This window comes from Astatotilapia calliptera, chromosome 9 (assembly GCF_964374335.1).
Source record: "Astatotilapia calliptera chromosome 9, fAstCal68.1, whole genome shotgun sequence".
Lineage (NCBI taxonomy): Eukaryota > Metazoa > Chordata > Actinopteri > Cichliformes > Cichlidae > Astatotilapia > Astatotilapia calliptera.
Window position 1 is genome coordinate 2,970,233 of NC_137430.1, and position 21,010 is coordinate 2,991,242.

At 37.2% G+C, this 21,010-nt stretch overlaps 1 protein-coding gene across 5 annotated transcripts; it reads right to left on the reverse strand.

The window, feature by feature from the left end:
• Positions 1-9,710: 9,710 nt before the first annotated feature.
• LOC113037463 (ATP-dependent DNA helicase PIF1-like) lies at positions 9,711-16,222 on the reverse strand. Of its 5 annotated transcripts, none has more exons than XR_013911385.1 (3): positions 14,258-16,222; positions 12,941-13,309; positions 9,711-12,759 (listed from the first exon to the last, which is right to left on the reverse strand). XR_013911385.1 is itself a non-coding variant. In XM_080306297.1 (3 exons), the coding sequence occupies exons 1-2, from the start codon at positions 16,043-16,045 to the stop codon at positions 14,267-14,269; spliced, it is 1,587 nt and encodes a 528-aa protein (XP_080162423.1). In that variant the 5' UTR covers positions 16,046-16,222; the 3' UTR covers positions 9,711-13,294; positions 14,258-14,266. The 5 variants fall into 5 exon arrangements, 4 of the variants coding, with proteins under 4 accessions (XP_080162423.1, XP_080162422.1, XP_080162421.1 ...); XM_080306297.1 differs by having other exon boundaries at positions 9,711-13,294; positions 14,258-14,356; positions 14,549-16,222; XM_080306296.1 differs by having other exon boundaries at positions 9,711-13,309; positions 14,258-14,356; positions 14,549-16,222.
• Positions 16,223-21,010: the final 4,788 nt, after the last annotated feature.

Below are 21,010 nucleotides of genomic sequence, written 5' to 3' on the forward strand. Positions count from 1 at the left end.
AAGTCATAGCAGGAATTAGCAAAAATAGCAGAATAGTTTAAAATTTGAACGGTGAAAATCGGCTGAAAATTGTGGAAGTAGTTAGCGGACGAAAAACGAGCAACTTGAAGAATAATAAAGTATAAAGAGAAACAGGAACTCAATAGTGTGGATGCTTAAAGCATCCACACAATAATAAAGAATAAAGAAAAACAGGAACTCAATAGTGTGGATGCTTAAAGCATCCACACAACTAGAAAAATTTGCATTTCCTGCGAAAATGCAGTGTGGATGCTTAAAGCTGAAGCTGTATGCAAAAAGTAGCTGAAAAAGCTGAAAAGTTGCAGAAATTGTAAAAACTTTGCAGAAGCAAAAGAACTTTGCTAAAATGGAATAACTTAGCAGAACTGCAATATCTTAGAGGAAACATAATACTTGGCAGAAATACAATAGCATAGCAGAATTTAGCAGAAATATTGTAACTTACCAGAAACATGATAACTTCTCAAAAATACAAGAATTTAGGAGAAATAGTATAAGATAACAGAAAGAATATATTTAGCCAAAAATACTTAAACATTACAGAAACACTATGATTTAGAAAAATAGTACAACAGAGCAGAAATATTGTGATTTACCAGAGACACTGTGATGAACTATGAATCTTGTAATTTTAAATTGAGACTATGTTTTAGCACAAATATTATAATTTGGCAGAAATACTATAATTTAGCAGAAATACTATATTAAGCACAAATCCTATAAAAAGCAGAAATGGCATGATTAAGCACAAATACTACATTTAGTAGAAATACTTTGTTTTAGCACAAATCCCATAAAAAGCAGAAATACTGTACTATGATTTAGTAGAAAAACTATAATTAATCAGAAATACTAAATTTAGCAGAAATACTATATTAAGCACAAATACTATGAAAAGCAGAAATAGTATATTAAGCACAAATCTTATAAAATAGCAGAAATGCTATGATTTAGCACAATAGTAATAAGTTAAACAGAAAAATTGGAAAAGCAAAATGGACAGCTGAAAAAATGCTGAACATGCTGAGGGTCCCTCAAATATACTTGTTAAATGACAAAAATCTGCAAAAAAATTTATTACAGCCACACAATCACAAATATGTACACATGAGGAAACACACATGCACATAAAGACCCACACACAAGATCCAATTCAGTCAACCAGTCTAAATATATTGAATTTAAATCTTAGAATGAGATCATCCCATTAAAAGCCTCTCTCTCTCTCTCTCTCTCTCTCTCTGTCACAGACACACACACACACACACACACACACACACACACACACACACACACACACACACACACACACACACACAGGGAGAGAGAAGTAAGTTTCTAGGTCAGCCTGGGAGCTGGTGAATTTGAATCCACCAATCAGAGAGGCTGTGCACTTTTCCCCACCAAAACAGGTGCATCTGTTTACACACGCAGCAGCACAGAGAGACACAGGATTTTTGCAGTCTATTTCTCATAGTGACGACTCCCCTCAAACAAATGACCGTAATTTCCTAACCGTAGGGGCTAGAACGGTCATTCTTACACAGTTTTGTTCAGAAGAGGTGGGGGAATCTTCAAGTGTTGACAATTTAATATTAAAATATGAATTTTTAGAGATATATGACATGGATGACTTGTTGACTTAGAAGCCACGAATTCCCCAATATGCAAATTTGAATGCCTGAGACCACATATGTGATTGGCTGGCTGGGAAGCCGTGCAGGCCCTGATTTGTGGATTTGAATTCCTCAGCCCTCATATATGATTGGCTGGCTTAGAAACCACGAAGGCCCCAATATGCAAATTTGAATGCCTCAGGACACTTATTTGATTGGCTGGGAAACTGTGCAGGCCCTGATTTGAAAATTTGAATGTCTCAGTCCTCACAGAGGATTGGCTGCCTGGGGACCTGGCAGAAATATATAGAAATACTATTATTAAGCATAAATACTACATTTAGTAGAAATACTATGTTTTAGCACAAATACTATAAAAAGAAGAAAAACTATAATTTAGCAGAAATACTATATTAAGCACAACTCCTATAAAAAGCAGAAATACTATAATTTAGAACAAATAGTATAAAAAGCAGAAATACTATAATTTAGCAGAAATACTATGTTAGGCACAAATCCTATAAAAAGCAGAAATACTATAATTTAGCAGAAATACTATGTTAGGCACAAATCCTATAAAAAGCAGAAATACTATAATTTAGCAGAAATACTATATTAGGCATAAATCCTATGAAAAGCAGAAATACTATGATTTAGCAGAATAGTAATAACTTATTGAAACACAAATGCACAGAGGGACACACAAACACAGGCTCTAATCCAGTCAACCAGTCTAACTATGTTCAATTTAAATCCTACAATGACATGCTGCCAAATAAGGGCAGGGTCCTCTCTCTCCCACTAAACACACACACACACACACACACACACACACACACACACACACACACACACACACACACACACAGGGAGAGAGGACTAAGTTTCTAGGTCAGCCTGGGAACTGCTGAATTTGAATCCACCAATCAGAGAGGCTGTTTACGTTTTCCCGCCAAAACAGGTGCATCTTTTTACACACGCAGCACAGAGACATAGACCTGCTTCTTTCAGTTTATTTCACATAGTGAGGATTCCCCTCAAACAAATGACCATAATTTCCTAACCATAGCGGCTAGAGCGGTCATTCTTACACCGTTTTGTTCAGAAGAGATGGGGGAATCTTCAAGTGTTGACAATTTATCATTAAAATATGAATTTTTAGAGATATATGACATGGATGACTTGTTGACTTAGAAGCCACGAATTCCCCAATATGCAAATTTGAATACCTGGAGCCCACATACATGATTGGCTGGCTGGGAAGCTGTGCAGGCCCTGATTTGTGGATTTGAATTCCTCAGCCCTCAGATATGATTGGCTGGCTTAGAAGCCATGAAGGCCCCAATATGCAAATTTGAATGCCTCAGGACACATATATGATTGGCTGGGAAACCGTGCAGGCCCTGATTTGAAAATTTGAATGTCTCAGTCCTCACAGAGGATTGGCTGCCTGGGGACCTGGCAGAAATATATAGAAATATATAGAAATACTATGATTAAGCATAAATACTACATTTAGTAGAAATACTATGTTTTAGCACAAATACTATAAAAAGCAGAAATACTATAATTTAGCATAAATACTATATTAAGCACAAATCCTATAAAAAGCAGAAATGGTATGATTAAGCATAAATACTACATTTAGTAGAAATACTTTGTTTTAGCACAAATCCCATAAAAAGCAGAAATACTGTACTATGATTTAGTAGAAAGACTATAATTAATCAGAAATACTAAATTTAGCAGAAATACTATATTAAGCACAAATCTTATAAAAAGCAGAAATACTATATTAAGCACAAATCCTATAAAAGCAGAAATAGTATATTAAGCACAAATCTTATAAAATAGCAGAAATAGTGTGATTTAGCACAATAGTAATAAGTTAAACAGAAAAATTGGAAAAGCAAAATGGACAGCTGAAAAAATGCTGAACATGCTGAGGGTCCCTCAAATATACTTGTTAAATGACAAAAATCAGCAAAAAAATTTATGACTGCCACACAATTAGAAATATGTACACATGAGGAAACACACATGCACAGAGAGACACACACACAAGATCCAATTCAGTCAACCAGTCTAAATATATTGAATTTGAATCTTACAATGGGATCATCGCATTAAAAGGCTTTCTCTCTCTCTCTCTCTCTCTGTCACACACACACACAAACACACACACACACACACACACACACACACACACACACACACACACACAGGGAGAGAGAAGTAAGTTTCTAGGTCAGCCTGGGAGCTGGTGAATTTGAATCCACCAATCAGAGAGGCTGTGCACTTTTCCCCACCAAAACAGGTGCATCTGTTTACACACGCAGCAGCACAGAGAGACACAGGATTTTTGCAGTCTATTTCTCATAGTGACGACTCCCCTCAAACAAATGACCATAATTTCCAAACCGTAGGGGCTAGAACGGTCATTCTTACACCGTTTTGTTCAGAAGAGATGGGGGAATCTTCAAGTGTTGACAATTTAATATTAAAATATGAATTTTTAGAGATATATGACATGGATGACTTGTTGACTTAGAAGCCACGAATTCCCCAATATGCAAATTTGAATGCCTGAGACCACATATGTGATTGGCTGGCTGGGAAGCCGTGCAGGCCCTGATTTGTGGATTTGAATTCCTCAGCCCTCAGATATGATTGGCTGGCTTAGAAGCCACGAAGGCCCCAATATGCAAATTTGAATGCCTCAGGACACTTATTTGATTGGCTGGGAAACTGTGCAGGCCCTGATTTGAAAATTTGAATGTCTCAGTCCTCACAGAGGATTGGCTGCCTGGGGACCTGGCAGAAATATATAGAAATACTATTATTAAGCATAAATACTACATTTAGTAGAAATACTATGTTTTAGCACAAATACTATAAAAAGCAGAAATACTATAATTTAGCAGAAATACTATATTAAGCACAAATCCTATAAAAAGCAGAAATAGGATGATTAAGCATAAACACTACATTTAGTAGAAATATTATGTTTGAGCAAAAATCCTATAAAAAGCAGAAATACTATATTAGGCACAAATCCCATAAAAAGCAGAAATAGTATGATTAAGCATAAATACTACATTTAGTAGAAATACTATGTTTTAGCACAAATAGTATAAAAAGCAGAAATATTGTAATTTAGCAGAAATACTATATTAGGCACAAATCTTATAAAATAGCAGAAATAGTATTATTTAGCACAATAGTAATAAGTTAAACAGAAAAATTGGAAAAGCAAAATGGACAGCTGAAAAAATGCTGAACATGCTGAGGGTCCCTCAAATATACTTGTTAAATGAAAAAATCAGCAAAAAAATGCACAGGGAGAGAGAAGTAAGTTTCTAGGTCAGCCTGGGAGCTGCTGAATTTGAATCCACCAATCAGAGAGCCTGTGTACTTTTTCCCGCCAAAACATGTGCCTCTTTTTACACACGCAGCACAGAGAGGCACAGGATTATTGCAGCCTATTTCTCATAGTGAGGACTCCCCTCAAACAAATGACCATAATTTCCAAACCGTAGGGGCTAGAGCGGTCATTCTTACACCGTTTTGTTCAGAAGAGATGGGGGAATCTTCCAGTGTTTACAATTTATCATTAAAATATGAATTATTAAAGATATTTGACTTCTAATGCACCATAACTGAGTAGAGCGAAGCAAAAACTGCCTTGACTTGCCCTCAAACAACGCTTTCTAACTCGAAATCTATTTGGAGTATCGATATCATTCTTTCACCGTAAGAGACAGCAGGCTTTGGTGAACAATCATGGAAATTTTCAGGTCTCTGTGGAAATCCAACAAAAAGTTATGACGAGAGAAAAAAGTGGTTCATTTCCACAGTTTGAAATCTGAAGAAATCTGAGCGAAGGACGAATTTCCTACCCTCAAACAAGTCCAACTCATTTCAGAACGGTAATAGGTGAGAAAGAAATTCTTGAATTGTGAGCGTCAGGGGTGTCTGAAGATATTCGGGGACAAGCCTCATGTCTTAACTTTGCTTCGTTAAGGAGATATGATGATTCGAATATGCCTCTCATTACAGAAATCCAGCGGTGATTTTGAACAAGCTCTCCATTCACTTTATATGGAGAGTTTTCTGACCTTGTGTTAGTCTGAGGAGATTTGCAAAAATTCTATAAATCCCACAACAATGATGGTGACATTTTCTGAAAGCCAGCAAAAATACCTACGTTTTGATGTATAATTTGTGGAAGTTGAGTGAAAATTGAGCAAGTAGCAGGAAGTTGTTCGGACATGAAGTGAAAATTGCAAAACCTTCAGTGGAACACTGGAAGCCAAGAGCATAGCAACCATAACAACACATGTATTTTGTGAAAAATCACAATTTTGCAACTCAAAACTTTAAGAGGCATAAAAGTAAAACAGTAAAAGATTTGAAAAAGCTGAATCATACCTGAATAGCCCAATAATTTGTGAACATTTTAAAGTTTGAATGGTTGTTCTAGGTGAAAATATGAGGAAGTAGTTAAGTTTCAAAAACAAGCAAATTTTAGCAGAATTGCTGAAGTTTCCCATTCATTTCAATGGGACAAATTAAAGGAAAAAAGCTTAATATTTTAAAAAGTATAATAGTTAAAAATAGCAAAAGTCATAGCGCACATTAGCAGAAATAGCAGAATAGTTTAAAATTTGAACGGTGAAAATCGGCTGAAAATTGTGGAAGTAGTTAAGTGCCAAAAAGTGTACGGAAGCAACTAGAATAATAACTAGAAGAATTTGCATTTCCTGCGAAAATGCTGTGTGGATGCCTTAACGCTGAAGATGTCTGCAGAAAAAAGCTGAAAAAGTTGAAACAAAAAAACAAAAAAAAAAACATTGCCCTGAGCAAGATTCGAACCTGGCCCTTCTGGTCTAAGGGCGGTTATTTAGCTCACTGAGCCAAACACTTTCTCACAAAGAAGAGGTGGAGAGACTGACAATTGTGCTGAAATGAGCGGAAGCTGCTGAGAATTGTGCTGATAAGAGGTGGAAAGGCTGAAAATGTTGCAGAAAAGAGGTGAATCAGCAGAATTTGGGCAGAAAAGAGGTAAATCAGCAGAATTTCATCTCATACTCATCTCACTGCGCCAAACCAGTTCTCATATGATACCACTTCTTACAGGGTTCACGTTTACTAAGGCACTACCCAAAAGGCGCCACAAGAGGGCACTCCAACACAAGAGATGACCTATTTACACTGATGCACTTAGTAAACAGTCAGCCCCCTACTTAGCTACTACATAATACAGTGATATTACAGTATACAAATTCACACAAATACTATGATTTGGCAGAAATACTATGACTTAGTAGTAATACTATAACATAACAGATTTCCTAAAAAAACTATGAAATTGCAGTAATTCTATGACTTGGCAGAGATACTACGTTTTAGCACAAATACTATAACAACGCAGAAATACTATGACTTAGTAGTAATACTATAACATAACAGTTCAATGTTCTTGCACAAATACCACAATATGGCAGAAATACTATGTTTTAGCACAAATACTGTGATTTGGTATAAATACTATGATTTGGCACACATACTATATTCCGCAGATACACTATAACATAACAGATATTCTACGACTTAGTAGTAATACTATAATATAACAGAATTATTAATTGGGCACAAATACCACGATTTGGCAAAAATACCATGATTCGGCACAAATACGATGACATGGCACAAATACTATGATTGGGTACAAATACTATGACTTGGCAGAAATACTGTGATTTGGCAATAATACTGCGTTTTAACACAACTACTGAGATTTGATTGAGATACTATGATTTAGAAGAAAAACTATGACTCCATACAAATACGATGCTTTCGGACAAATACTGTTTTGGTTCCAATACTGATGTGCAACAAATACTATGATTTGGCACAAGTACTATGATTTAGTACAAATACTATGATTTGGCAGAAATACTATGCCTTAGTAGTAATACTATAACATAAGAGATATACTATGGTTTTGCAGACATACTATGTTTTTACATAAATACCATGATTTGGCACACATGCTATGATTTAGCAGAAATACTATGATTGGGTACAAATACTATGATTGGGCAGAAGTACTATGTTTCAGTACAAATACTATAATTTGGCATAAATACTATAATTTGGGATAAATACTATGATTTGGCACATATAATATATTCAGCACATATATTATAAAATAACAGAAATATTATGATTTAGCCCCAAAACCATGATTTTGCACAAATACCATGATTTTGCAAAAATACTATGATTTAGCAGAAATACTATGATTTAGCAGAAGTACTAAGATGTAGTAGAAGTACTTTGCTTTAGCAGAAATACTATGATTGAGGAGTAATACTTAAACATAGGACAAATATTGATACACAGACACACATACACAGACAGTAAAGGGAACAGGAGCTGTTGAGAGTCTGGGCTTGGTATATGTAGGTCAGTTAAATTAGCTGCACCTGCTGTAGTCAGCCCTTACACACACAGACACAGAGAGAGGTGTGAGTTTTCTTCAGTGTATTTCTGACATTCAGGATTCCCCTCGAACAAATGGCCATAATTTCCTAACCGTAGGGGCTAGAACGGTCATTCAGACATCGTTTTGTTCAGAAGAGATGGGGGAATCTTCAGGTCTTCATAATTCAGAGATAAAATATAAATTATTAAAGATATATGACTTGTAATACACTGTAACTGAGTAGAGGCGAAGCAAAAACTGCCTTGACTTGCTCTCAAACAACCTTTGGTAATTCTAAATCTATTTGGAGTATCAATATCATTCTTTCACCGTAAGAGACAGCAGGCTTTGGTGAACAATCATGGAAATTTTCAGGTCTCTGTGGAAATCCATTAAAAAGATATGATGAGAGAAAAAAGTGCCTCATTTCCAGAGTTTGAAATCTGAAGAAATCTGAGCGAAGGACGAATTTCCTACCCTCAAACAAGTCTAACTCATTTCAGAACGGTAATAGGTGAGAAAATAATTCTTGAATTGTGAGCGTCAGGAGTGTCTGAAGATATACTGGGACAAGCCTTATGTCTTAACTTTGCTTCATTAAGGAGATATGACGATTCGAATATGCCTCTCATTACAGAAATCAAGTGGTGATTTTGAACAAACTCTCCATTGACTTTCTATGGAGAGTTTTGCGACTTTGTGTTGGTCTGAGGAGATTTGCCAAAATTCTATAAATCCCACAACAATGATAGTGACATTTTCGGAAGGCCAGCAAAAATACCTACGTTTTGATGTATAATTTGTGGAAGTTGACTGAAAATTGAGCAAGTAGCAAGAAGTTGTTCAGACATGAAGAGAAGACTGCAAAACCTTCAGTGGCACACTGGAAGCCAAGTGCATAGCAACCATAACAACGCATGTATTTTGTGAAAAATCACAATTTTGCAACTGAAAACTTTAAGAGGCATAAAAGTAAAACAGTAAATGATTTGAAAAAGCTGATTTATACCTGAATAGCCCAATAATTTGAGAACATTTTAAAGTTTGAATGGTTGTTCTACGTGAAAATATGAGGAAGTAGTTAAGTTTCAAAAACAAGAAAATTTTAGCAGAATTGCAGAAGTTTCCCATTCATTTCAATGTGACAAATTAAGCTTAATATTTTAAAAAGTATAATAGTGAAAAATACCAAAAGACATAGCACACATTAGCAGAAATAGCAGAATAGTTTAGAATTTGAACGGTGAAAATCGGCTGAAAATTGTGGAAGTAGTTAAGTGCCAAAAAGTGTACGGAAGTATCAAGAGGAACTCAATAGTGTGGATGCTTAAAGCATCCACACAACTAGAAAAATTTGCATTTCCTGCGAAAATGCAGTGTGGATGCTTAAAGCTGAAGCTGTCTGCAAAAAGTAGCTGAAAAAGCTGAAAAGTTGCAGAAATTGTAAAAACTTTGCAGAAGCAAAAGAACTTTGCTAAAATGTAATAACTTAGCAGAACTGCAATCACTTAGAGGAAACTGTAAAGCTGAAGCTGTCTGCTGAAAATAGTTGAAAATAGCTGAAGAAGCTGAAGAAATCAAAGTCAGTGTTTAAAAAGTTGCTGAAATTTTAATAACTTTGCAGAACAATATCAAGTTAAGAAAAATGTAATAACTTAGCAGAAATGCAATAATTTAGAATAACATAACTTAACATAACATAACAAACAAAAGTAGTGTAACCTAGCAGGAATAATATAATTTAGTAGAAAATTAAAAACTTGGCAGAAATATTACAACTTATCAGAACTGCTAGAAATTTGCAGAAATGTAATAATTAGGCAAAACTGTCAACAGATAACAGCTGAAAATGCTGAAGTAACCTCAAAGTTACTTGTTTAACTGTGAAAAATTACCAAAAACATTAGAAAAGGAAGAAAACGTGCCGGCAGATAAACTAATGTGGAACAAAACCAAGGTAAAATTGCGAGTTTGCACAGCTGGTGAAATCTAAAAATGGCAAAAAAACATAACAAAGGCAAGACCCACACAAACAACATTTAGGTAATAAATGCACAAGATGCTGCGGTCAGAGATTAAAACACCCAAAAATAATGTTATTGAAATGCCAAAAAGTGGCAGAAAGTTTAGAAAGTAGAAAACCAGTAGTAGAAAAGTAGAACATTCAAATATTTTTAGAAACATATGATACAAAATATTTACTCAGTTGTTTCCAATGATTACAATAATGGCATAAAGAAATAAAAATACCATTTGGGACAAACAGAAAAATATTAATAGAAAATGCAAATCAAATTGATCTAAAATCTATACAAACAATTGAAGCATCTGTTGGAATTGTGAACATATCCTTGTTTGCCATGTTTATGTTTATGGCCCTAAGATGCGCAGACACATGATAGGCTATTAACTGCAAAAATATACACATATATAGCAAGTGAGAGACAAAAATATATCCTCTGATTTGCTGGAGTTTTGTGTAAATACCATTTGGCAAGGATAAACAACATGTTCCTATGCCACATTAAAATTTTCATAAGCTTAATTTTTTCAATTAGTTTACAGTTTCCTGATTTGATGATAAATATGGTACCAATCTACAAAATACTGTCAAAATGAAGTCCACATTGTGATATATTTGAGGTGTGGAGAGTCACACAGCTGAACAATCGATTTGCATATTTAAAGAAACAAGGATCAAATAAAGAACATCGTTGTGGAATAAATTACAGTGAAAAATAATCACTGCTTTGCGTTAGAGAGTGACTTATGATGAGGTATTAATTGGCTTAACTTTACCTCTAACAGCTTTTCACATAGTGCTGTGACCAGGGTGAAATCCATCATAAAGTAACTGTAAACAGTAGAACCATTAGCATGAATGTTATGGTTCTACTCTGATCAAAACTCAAGTCAGCTGTTTGACCTGATATAAAATGATAAAGAGGAACACATATAAATGACCTTTATGAACTTTTCAAAATGACTTTATATGTCTGACCCATTATCTATATATATTACAGCAGCGGTCCCCAACCCCCGGGCCTCGGACCGGTACCGGTCCGTGAGTCGTTTGGTACCGGGCCGCGAGAGATGAGGCTCAGGTGTGAAATGTATCGTTTTCAGGGTTTTTATCGGTTTTCAGCGTTATTTTGTTATCGTTTTTATCGTTAACTCGGTTTTCCTGGGTCTTTTGACGTGTGTTATGAATAAATTTTCTTTTTTTCGGTACCGGTACTAGTTTTATTTTGTTATATTTATCCGCGACACCTTAAAGGCCGGTCCATGAAAAATATTGTCGGGCATAAACCGGTCCATGGCGCAAAAAAGTTTGGGGACCGCTGTATTAGAGCAGATGTGGAAAACCACTGTTAGACCTACTCTATACTAATGTAGTTACTGACACCCCATACTAAGGCAGGATTCATACAAACACACATTATTTATTCTCTTAAACACTTTCTTTTTTCACATTTTGAGATTGTGTAATTTCTAAAAAGAATACATGTAATGGTTCAATAGATATAGTTATTTAAATGTCCATAATAATCACATGATCATTTTTGTACATCCTACAATCCAGGATTTAGAGCTGTGTGTCTGTATGAATTCAGCTTGCTATACTTATAGACTTAGATATATTAATCCACTATTTACCCAAACAAGTTACATTGTTTGGGTAAATAGATTGGGTTTGTTCTACAAAATAATTATTCAACAATAAAAAAAAACACAAAAAAAATCTGCACATTAATCCAGAGTTCAGTTTCATGTCTGATATTGTTTGTTAAATCTGGTGACACAAACACAGTCAATAATTCATTGCTAGCGTGACATGTGGTCCTTTTTGCCTTTGACCAATGATATGCTGGTTACTTGGACCAGTTTAGTATTTGCTGTCACAGAGGAATGTTAACCATAAATCCAAAAGACAAAACTGAAAAAAAATATGTTAATTGCAAACATGTTTTTGCTTAGTAAAAGGATTGAAATTACATGGAAACTGTCACCTTAAAGCCTCATTGTAAATATCATCACAAACAGATGTTTTCCACACAGTTAACAAAGCTCCACCACATCCGATCACTGCACATAAATCTAAAAGAAAACAAAAACAAATAAAAAAAATAAAATTAACACAAGGGAAGACTTTTGACTTAATAACTACGCTTAAAATAAGTGTTACCTTTGAATATTTGTGGGAAAAATCTGATGCTACCCCAAGAATACAAAGCCACACTGGAAACGATGACAGGCTTGCAGCCCTCTGTCTTCCTGGAGTCAGGTGCCTGATCAGTAGCAGTGAGTTGACAGAAGTCGGTGTCTGTAAGAGTGGCCAAACACTGATACTCTGTCCACTTGAGTAGAGTCTAAGAAGCTGGAATGCAGGCACACTGGATGAGCTTGTTCTAAAAAATACAGAAAAAGGAACATTTTATTTGTGTTAAGGCCTAAAAACTACAAATAAGTTATGCAATGAACAATGTTGAAATACCTTATAGGTGCTGCAGGCCACATAACCAGAATCCAGAGCAATCTCACACTCACATGATGGTGAGGAAAGACATGAGCTCTGCAATGAGGTTTGAATGTCTCAGTTGGGACACTGAAGAACTCAGAAGACAGCAATACCTGCACAGAGAGACAGAGTAGAAAAAGCATAGATTTGTAATCCATAATGTGAATTAAAACTCAAAAAGTGTCAACAAGTATAATCATTTGAGTGTGGAATTATTTATGCACTAAACAGGATTTTAATTAATTAATTGAATTAAAAACACTGACATTTTTTATCAAAGATAAAGAATCATACCTCTCTCTGCTCTGAGGATCACTGAGCATCTCTGACAGGAAATACAGTTTCCTCAGTAGGAGTCATCATTCATGGTCTCAGAGGTGTGTAGTGTGGCAGCATCATGATGGTCTCCAGATCAGGCAGGAGGTCAGGTGATGGGTGTGTCATCTTCTCCATTGAAGACATACTGGTATGGCAGTTCATAAAACAGCAGTCTCTGTGTGGCATGTAGTTATCTGTGCAGTCCAGCACTGATGGATCAGGTTTGGCTCAGCAGTTCATGAAGATGGTGTTAAGATGTTGTTGTTTCAGCTGAGGATGGTGAAGTTTGAAGGTTTTCCCACAAAGGAAACAGGACTGTGTGTGCCCTGTCTGAAAAAAATACATCTACAAAACATAAAGTGCTTTTAACACCACCCACCCCCCCTCCCCACCCACCCATCTCAGCCCCCAAGTGTCTATATAATGCTGGTATGGGGTGTCAGTTACTAAATCTAATTAGTGCGTCAGAAAGCGGGGGCTACACCTAAAGCCCCCGCTTTCTGATGTCTTTGTTTATTAGCAGCTTTTTCCAGCTGCTCAGAGAATTCTGACTTGGCCTTTATCCACCCAAACCCAAACCCACCCGGATAAAGTTCAAGTCAGAAAATTGATGCAGAAACTTTCCATGTACTTCTAAATCAGTTTTTATACAAATTCTGTAAGCTGTGAAAATGTTTTTCTCTACATAATGTATAATTATAGACATCTCTGGTAGCCTAAAGATAGTTTAAAACTTTTAACATTTTTTACCTGTAAAACATGATAAGCAAAACCTCATTCATCCAAAAAACATTTGATTCTACAAAATTTACTATAATCAAGAAAATATAATTGTCTGTATTTATTCATGTGACCCATAATAAATACCTGCATTTATCTGTGATTTATTTATTTACTATTTCATATTTGAAAGCATCTTGGAGGGGAAGATCTCGTTTGTTGAGATACATACGTCAGAGTAAAAAAAGTATCAAAAAAGGAGATGACAATTAACATCCCTGAAAAAATGTATAAGTAGATTTAGTCATTTAAAACATGAGAATAAAAAATAAATTATGTCCATTTAATGCAGTATATTTCAGATCTGAGGTGCATGATAACAGAAAGCAGATCTCCCGGCTCTGCATGAAGTACAGCCATGATTTGGTGACATGATTAATAACATTGCAATAAGAAAGGGTCTTCTTACAGACAGAGTAGGGAAGACAATTTTTTCCAATGAAAAATCTTTTTCATACTCTACAATCAGTAAACTCTGTAACAAACATGATCTGTAATTGTTTCAAAACTCACCAGACGACTTCATGATTGGCTCGAGGACAGGACACAAAACACAGGGTTGTGGTAACTGTAGTATGATCTCAGAACACCGGAATGGAGACATTGATCTGGCTGAGAAATAAAAATGAGGTCAAGCAGGGTGTTCTTGTCTGTAGTGGCAGAAGTGATCAGCTGTGAATACCCTCTCGACTGAAACTGCTCCAGAATCTGTTTTCTTCCACTCTGCAAGTGGTTCTCATTAAAATCTCCACACACAATGATTGGGTGACAGTCCATTATTTCAAGGGAATCTAAAAGACTTACCAGGTTTTGCATGAATGGTGTCAAACTGTAGTCAGGGGGTCTGTACACAACAGCAATGAGTGCAGGGAATGGAGCCTGAACCTTCAACACTAAAAACTCAAGATCAGTGACATTATGCAGATACTGTTTTACCTGAACCTGAAAATGATTCCTCAAATACACAACAACTCCACCACCACTTCTGCTGGCCATGTGAGGAAAGTTTGTGTAGGACACATGTCTGTTGCGTTTGAACATGGTGTAGCCATCCAAATGAAGACTGTCTGCAACAAAGGAGCCTTGGAGGTGAGACTCTGTGAGACACAAAACATCTGCTAAACACATTTCATGATGACTCTTGATGTCACTGATGTGAGATGGCAAACCCTCCGTATTGTGATGGATCAGTGTAAGAGTGTCAAGTCTGCTGGCTGTTTCTCTGACCTGAAGAAGAGGCATCATTTCCTCAACGCTGGCTTGTCTCATGGTTTGGAGTGCTGCAGTTACCTCGGGATTGGAGTAAATCTTTTTCTCATCCAAGTCCTGCAAATAGAGTCCACTGAGAGACGTCACCCTGCTGAGAGCAACATAAGCCATACCTGGTTCAAAAATGTTCTTCATTGAAACTACAGCTGTCTGTGTTGTAAGACCCTGAGTTTTGTGAATTGTGCAGGCAAATGCTAGCTTTACAGGAAACTGTCTGCGTACCGCTCCTTTAAACTTCAGACTCTCCTCTGCTCTCTCAATGTAAACCAGATCATCAGATGCTGCATTAGCACTGCGGTTGTGTCTCATAGGCTGCCGGTTGTCCATTCTGAGCCCCAGTTTGATTATGTGTCCATCATTTTCAGATCTCACCACCTTTACCAGTATACCAAAAGCACCGTTGACTAAACCGTTTAGTGTGTCCAAGTTTCTGGTCAGCATGACTCGAGCTCCTTCAGCAACATTCAGAGTGTCAGGTAAATCATTTCTCCCACCTGTAAATGGTTTGTCTCTTCGTTCCATTCTGCCTGTACGTTTATCCTTCTGGAAATCGTCTGCAGTGATGATTATGATGTTTGAATGAAGCTTCTTCAGGGTATCTGTGTTATGGGATTCCACATTCTTGTTGGTGGCATAAATGTGTAAGACCTCAGTTGGACATTCTTCTGGTGCAGTCACAGCCTGTGACAACAAATCTCTGTCGCACTGAGAAAGCTCATCCGTCTTTTCTTTCACTCTAATCCTGTTCAGCATCTCTGCAAAGGCCACATCATCTTTCTGACGCATGATCTCGGTTAGAGTGATCATCTGAAAATGTTCCTGCCATAGGTCAATCTGTTCTGGATCGTAAACGCAGAGAGGTTTAGACTGTCGCACTGGTGGCAGCTGGTAAAAATCTCCAACAGCTAAAACTGACATTCCACCAAAAGGTCTCTGAGTGCCTTTGATTTGTTTCAGTCTTGCATCCACATAGGCAAAAAGGGGTTTTGAAACCATTGAAATCTCATCAATAACAATAATTTCTGCATTCATCAGCTCAGATCTGACTTCATCCAGTTGGTTACCAAGTCCTTGAATGGGTGGTTTCAGACTCCTGGGTAGTTTCAGTAGAGAATGTAATGTAGAGCCATTGATAGAAAAAGCTGCTGTACCGGTAAATGAAGTCAGTAAAACAGTTGGATTTGATATGTCAGCTTCTTCTGCATTAGCAGGCAGTCTGCTCAGGATCTTTGATGCTTCAGAGTGAATACATTTAATCAGATGTGACTTTCCAGTTCCTGCACCACCGTTGATATAGAAGAAAAATGGATCTGGGTTCAAACCACAAACTCGCTGAATACACCAGTCTCTTATAGTATAGAACACGCAGGCCTGCTTCTGGTTCAGATTCTGATACATTACACGTACCACGGCTGGATCTACTGCAGGTTGTTCTCTGATGGCTCTGATCTCTGTTACAGCATCAGACTGACGACTGTAGTCGGGAACATTCTCCTGTTCGTTCTCATCATCAGAATGTCTCTCAGGAAGATTCTCATCACATTGCAGCCTCACAACTTCAGATTCAGGAGCAAGATTACACCATTCATCGATCACAACATCCCTATTTTGTTCAAACTCTTCCAGTGCACTCTCAATATCCTCAGAGTTCTTCTCATACTTGTCTTTATTTCTTTTCACAATCCGTTTCACAGACTCACTGTGGTCTGAACATGGAAGTCGCACAAAACCCGAGTTGTAGAAGGACTGATAGGTTTGGAAACATTGTGGTTTCAGTTCCTGCTCTGATCTGTGTGGAAGGTAAAGTCTCAACAGTCGACCATAATATTGCTCAGGATCTTTTTCCTGTGAACAGTGGTAATACCTGATTATAGCTGGTTTATCATTCTTTCGCCTTTGTACAAATCCAAGCTGGTTTAGAAGAGGAAGCACATCTTTTCCTTCATTTGGACCACTCACCAACCGGCACAGGGCAGCAAAATCAGCCAGCGACATTTCCTCATATTCTGGGGTCTCAGGTCTGCATTTGTATTTATCACTCAAACTTGTCATCCAAATATTACAGCTGTCATGTGTTGTGCTTTCCAGGAAGCTCATGGGCCGACTCATTTTTACTGGGTTATCATCTGTTGGTACAAATACAACACTGCGGGAACATTTTTTCATTTTTAGGCCACAGACTCGAGTCACACACTCCTGTGCGCTAATCTCTCTCTTTTTTGAGTAAGCCTGCATCACAGCTCTCATTTCATCACATTCATTGACGGTGTTCTTATCAGAGTTATCGATAACTGTCTTCAGGTATTCAGAGAGGCCAGATTCTTTCTTTGTTATATATTTACAGAGGTATTCTACACATGAATAGGCATTCAAAATGAATGAGACATCTAAATTAGAGTTCCAGGCTTCAAGCAGATCTGGGTTGTAATTGTTGATCCAACAGTCCTTTGGGTCACGTTTCAGAATCAGAGCTGTTTTCTTGTTTATGTTCTGGAGGCATTGTTCATACTCATTCATTGTCAAGTTGCATCGTGACAGAATCTGCTCTATGGTGAGGGAAGCAGCTTCAGGTTCCTTCAGCAGGTTCAACAAAGGTCTGAGTTTGGCTTTTGCAGCTTCAGTGTCTGAATCCTCATCCTGTCTCACAATCATTGTTCTTGTGGATGGTGGTTTTGGAAACCCAAATCTACAACCAGAGTTCACACTCTTAAAGCATGTCTTTGTGTGGTTCTTGCTGTGCTTTTGTAGTTCAGAGACTTTTTTGTGCAGTTCAGGTTGTTTTTCTGGATCAGGGAGTTGAGCTGAGATGTATCTGTCCACAAAGTCACAGACAGTTTGGTCATCATCCACATCTGCTTCTACCTTTTCTCGAATCCACAGCAACATGTGTATATGTGGACTACCTCTGTGCTGGAACTCAACTCTGTAAAAGTAATCAATGATCTCACCAAGGGGCTGTGCAGGAGAAAAAAGCAAATCTCTGAACAAAGCCTCAACACGCTTATCAAACATCCGCATGGTGGTTACTGGATTTGATCTTAGAATTTCACACTTTTCTGACCAGTCCAGGGCTTCAAAATCAACCTCTTCACCTTGCTGTCTCTTTATTGCTTGAATCACTTCAGGCCATCTCATCTCAGCAGCAGAGAAAGTGACAAAGAACTGAGGTGTTCCTATTTGACGAATCATACTGAATAAATCTTTGGTAGTTTTCTGCCAGTAAGCTGGAGTTCCTCTGAGTGGCTGCATAAATCTGATTGCATCTTTATTTCTTACCAGCTTCTCTACTTCTGTCTTACTTTGTAACATTCCCGATGTGATTTTGCGTCCATCTTTGGTCATAGTTTTACCTTTCCTTAGCTGTATTGTCATGCTGGAATTAGCCAAATGTATTTCAGTGACAAACTGTGAGAAAAACAGGTAATTTGTGTCTTTAGCAAATCTTGCATCAATGTTGAAAAGCCTTGACTTGAAGTAAGCACTTGGTGTGAGTTTAAGAAGTCTCTTTTCATCCAGTGTATTCTGACCGGTAGGAAACTGCACAGGAAATGCCATGGCTTCCAAATGAGGAGTTCTGAAGAAGCTAACAGGATTGTTTCTTTCTGCAGGAGCCACACAATATGTGTTATCAGTGAAACAGAGAATCTCTTCTGAAATGTCTACAGGCTGCAGACAACTTTCTAGAGCAAAACCTCCATTGTTCAAATCACTTTCTGGTTCATCTGGATTTTGTTCCTCTGGTTGTTCATCACAGGATTGCATATTAATAGCTTGGTCACTTTCAGACTCACTTTCGCACAAAAGGGCATCTTTTTCATAGTTGTCAATTTCCATTAAATCTGCTTCATCATAATCATCACTTCCCATGCTGGCTTCATCACTGCTGTCATCATCAGGTAACGTTGGATCACAAAGCAATGCATCATCTCTGATAATAATATCTGTGTACTGTGGATGAATTTGTTTGAGTTTACGCAGGGCTTGAATGAGTTTAGACCAGGTGACAGTCTGGAACAGCTGATGGCCTTTGTAGCACAGTCGTCTTTTCAGCTTTATCCTCATGATCTGTGATTGGCTTCTGATCCTCGGTAAACTGTCAACTGTTTGTTGGACTTCAGATGGTACACACACCACATTACCACGTATGAGTCTCTGTCTGCCCTTTGGAAGTGGAATAATCTTAGCAAATGGTATGCATTTGGCAATCAGATGTCTCTCCAGAATGTTGAGATCGCACAGTTCAGCTGGAATATCCTGCAGTTCTAAACCGTTGACAGCAGCAAGTCTTGGCATGCGTCCACTTTTGAGGGAACTGTGACACGTGTGACAGATATACTCCTTTTTTCTCTCAACAGGAAAGCTGCAGTGATCATGACATGCTTCGTCACACACATGAACAAATTTACCAGTTAGACACTGCTGAGCTACAATTTGGTGTTTTGAGTAATTTTCTCTTTTGCAGATTTTCACCTGATTAGGAAAAGAAGCTTTTAGACAAACAGTACAAACATAAGATGGTGCTGACTTAATGTTGGATCTGAAACGAGATATGGCCTCATTCATTAAAGTGTTCTCTGGATGACACTGTAAACTGTCAGCTGGTCGATGCATCTGACGATATTTTCTTTTTATTTTCATTGCACATCTGATATTATGCATCTGTCTAAAAGAAATACTGTTCCAATATTTTACTCTCATTCGTTCTCTCATATTGTCCTTGTGTTGCTGCTGAAATTGTCTCTCTTCTCCATAACGTTTAGTGATGTAACATTTTTTTTTCTGTCTAAATTCTACACTTTCTTTATATAGGTTAGAAACATATGACCTCATGTAAGCTTTATGTTTCTCTCTGAATCCAGCACAAGTTCTGTAATTTCTTCTTATACGTTCCTTCTGCTGTTCTTTGAATATAGGAGATTGTCTATAAGATTCTTTATATGTTTTTCTCATACGTTCCTTCTGCTTTTCTCGAAAAATGGGAGATTCTCTATATGTTCTTGTTATACGTTCCTTCTGCTTTTCTCGAAAAATGGGAGATTCTCTATATGTTCTTGTTATACGTTCCTTCTGCTTTTCTCTGAATGAAGAATCTTCTTTATACATCCTTATGACACGTTCTCTTTTTCTCTCTCTAATTTTAGCACTATCTCTATAGATTTTTCTAAAATGTTCTCTCTGTTTCTCTCTATATGTAGCATTGAGTTTACACAGATTATTTTTGTACACACTCTTCTTCTGTCTGTGATCAGGATCATGAGACTTTCTGCTAGAATCTTTTTTCTTTGCCTTAAAGCTTTCATCAAAAGCGTACATCTGTCTTTCTTTCTTTTTCTGATTTTCCCTTCTCTGTGGTAGTTTTTCTTGGACCAACAGTCGTCTCCTAATCTTTCTCCTTTGCTGTTTATTATGCTTCAACAGTTTATGTGAGAGTTCATCTGTTGTCATAGTTAAACAGGAGGCAGTGTTTAAATCATTCAGAGGAACAGAATCTTTTGTTACCTGAGTGTCTCTTACAGAAGATGCAGAGGTTTCTATTTCTAAATAATCAGAATTGTTCAGCTCAGCAGCTGGCTCATTTGAATAATCCACTCTGGATGACATCACTTCAGTAGCTAAAGTGTCGGCCACAGTTTTCTGTGTTTTCTCAGTGGATTTGGGGGTTTCAAATTTAGGTTCATTTAAAGCTGGTGCTGGAACAGTTGTAGCTGTTTGTCTGTTTTCATCAGCATTTCTTTGGTCAGCAACGTTTTCACTGTGGAACTCAACAGGCTGTAGCTCATAGGTACAGGTTGGTGCGATGCTACACATTCGGTACAAACGTTTGATCCTGTCAATCATGTCGTTAAGACGTGTGAATTTTAACATAACTGCAGTTCCACCACTTACACTTAGCGACAATGGCATTCCTGTAGACTTACGTGGGTGAGGATCAAAATATGCGTATTCACCTGAAGTCAGCCTGGAAACTGCAATGGCGGTTCCTCCCATGACTAGCAA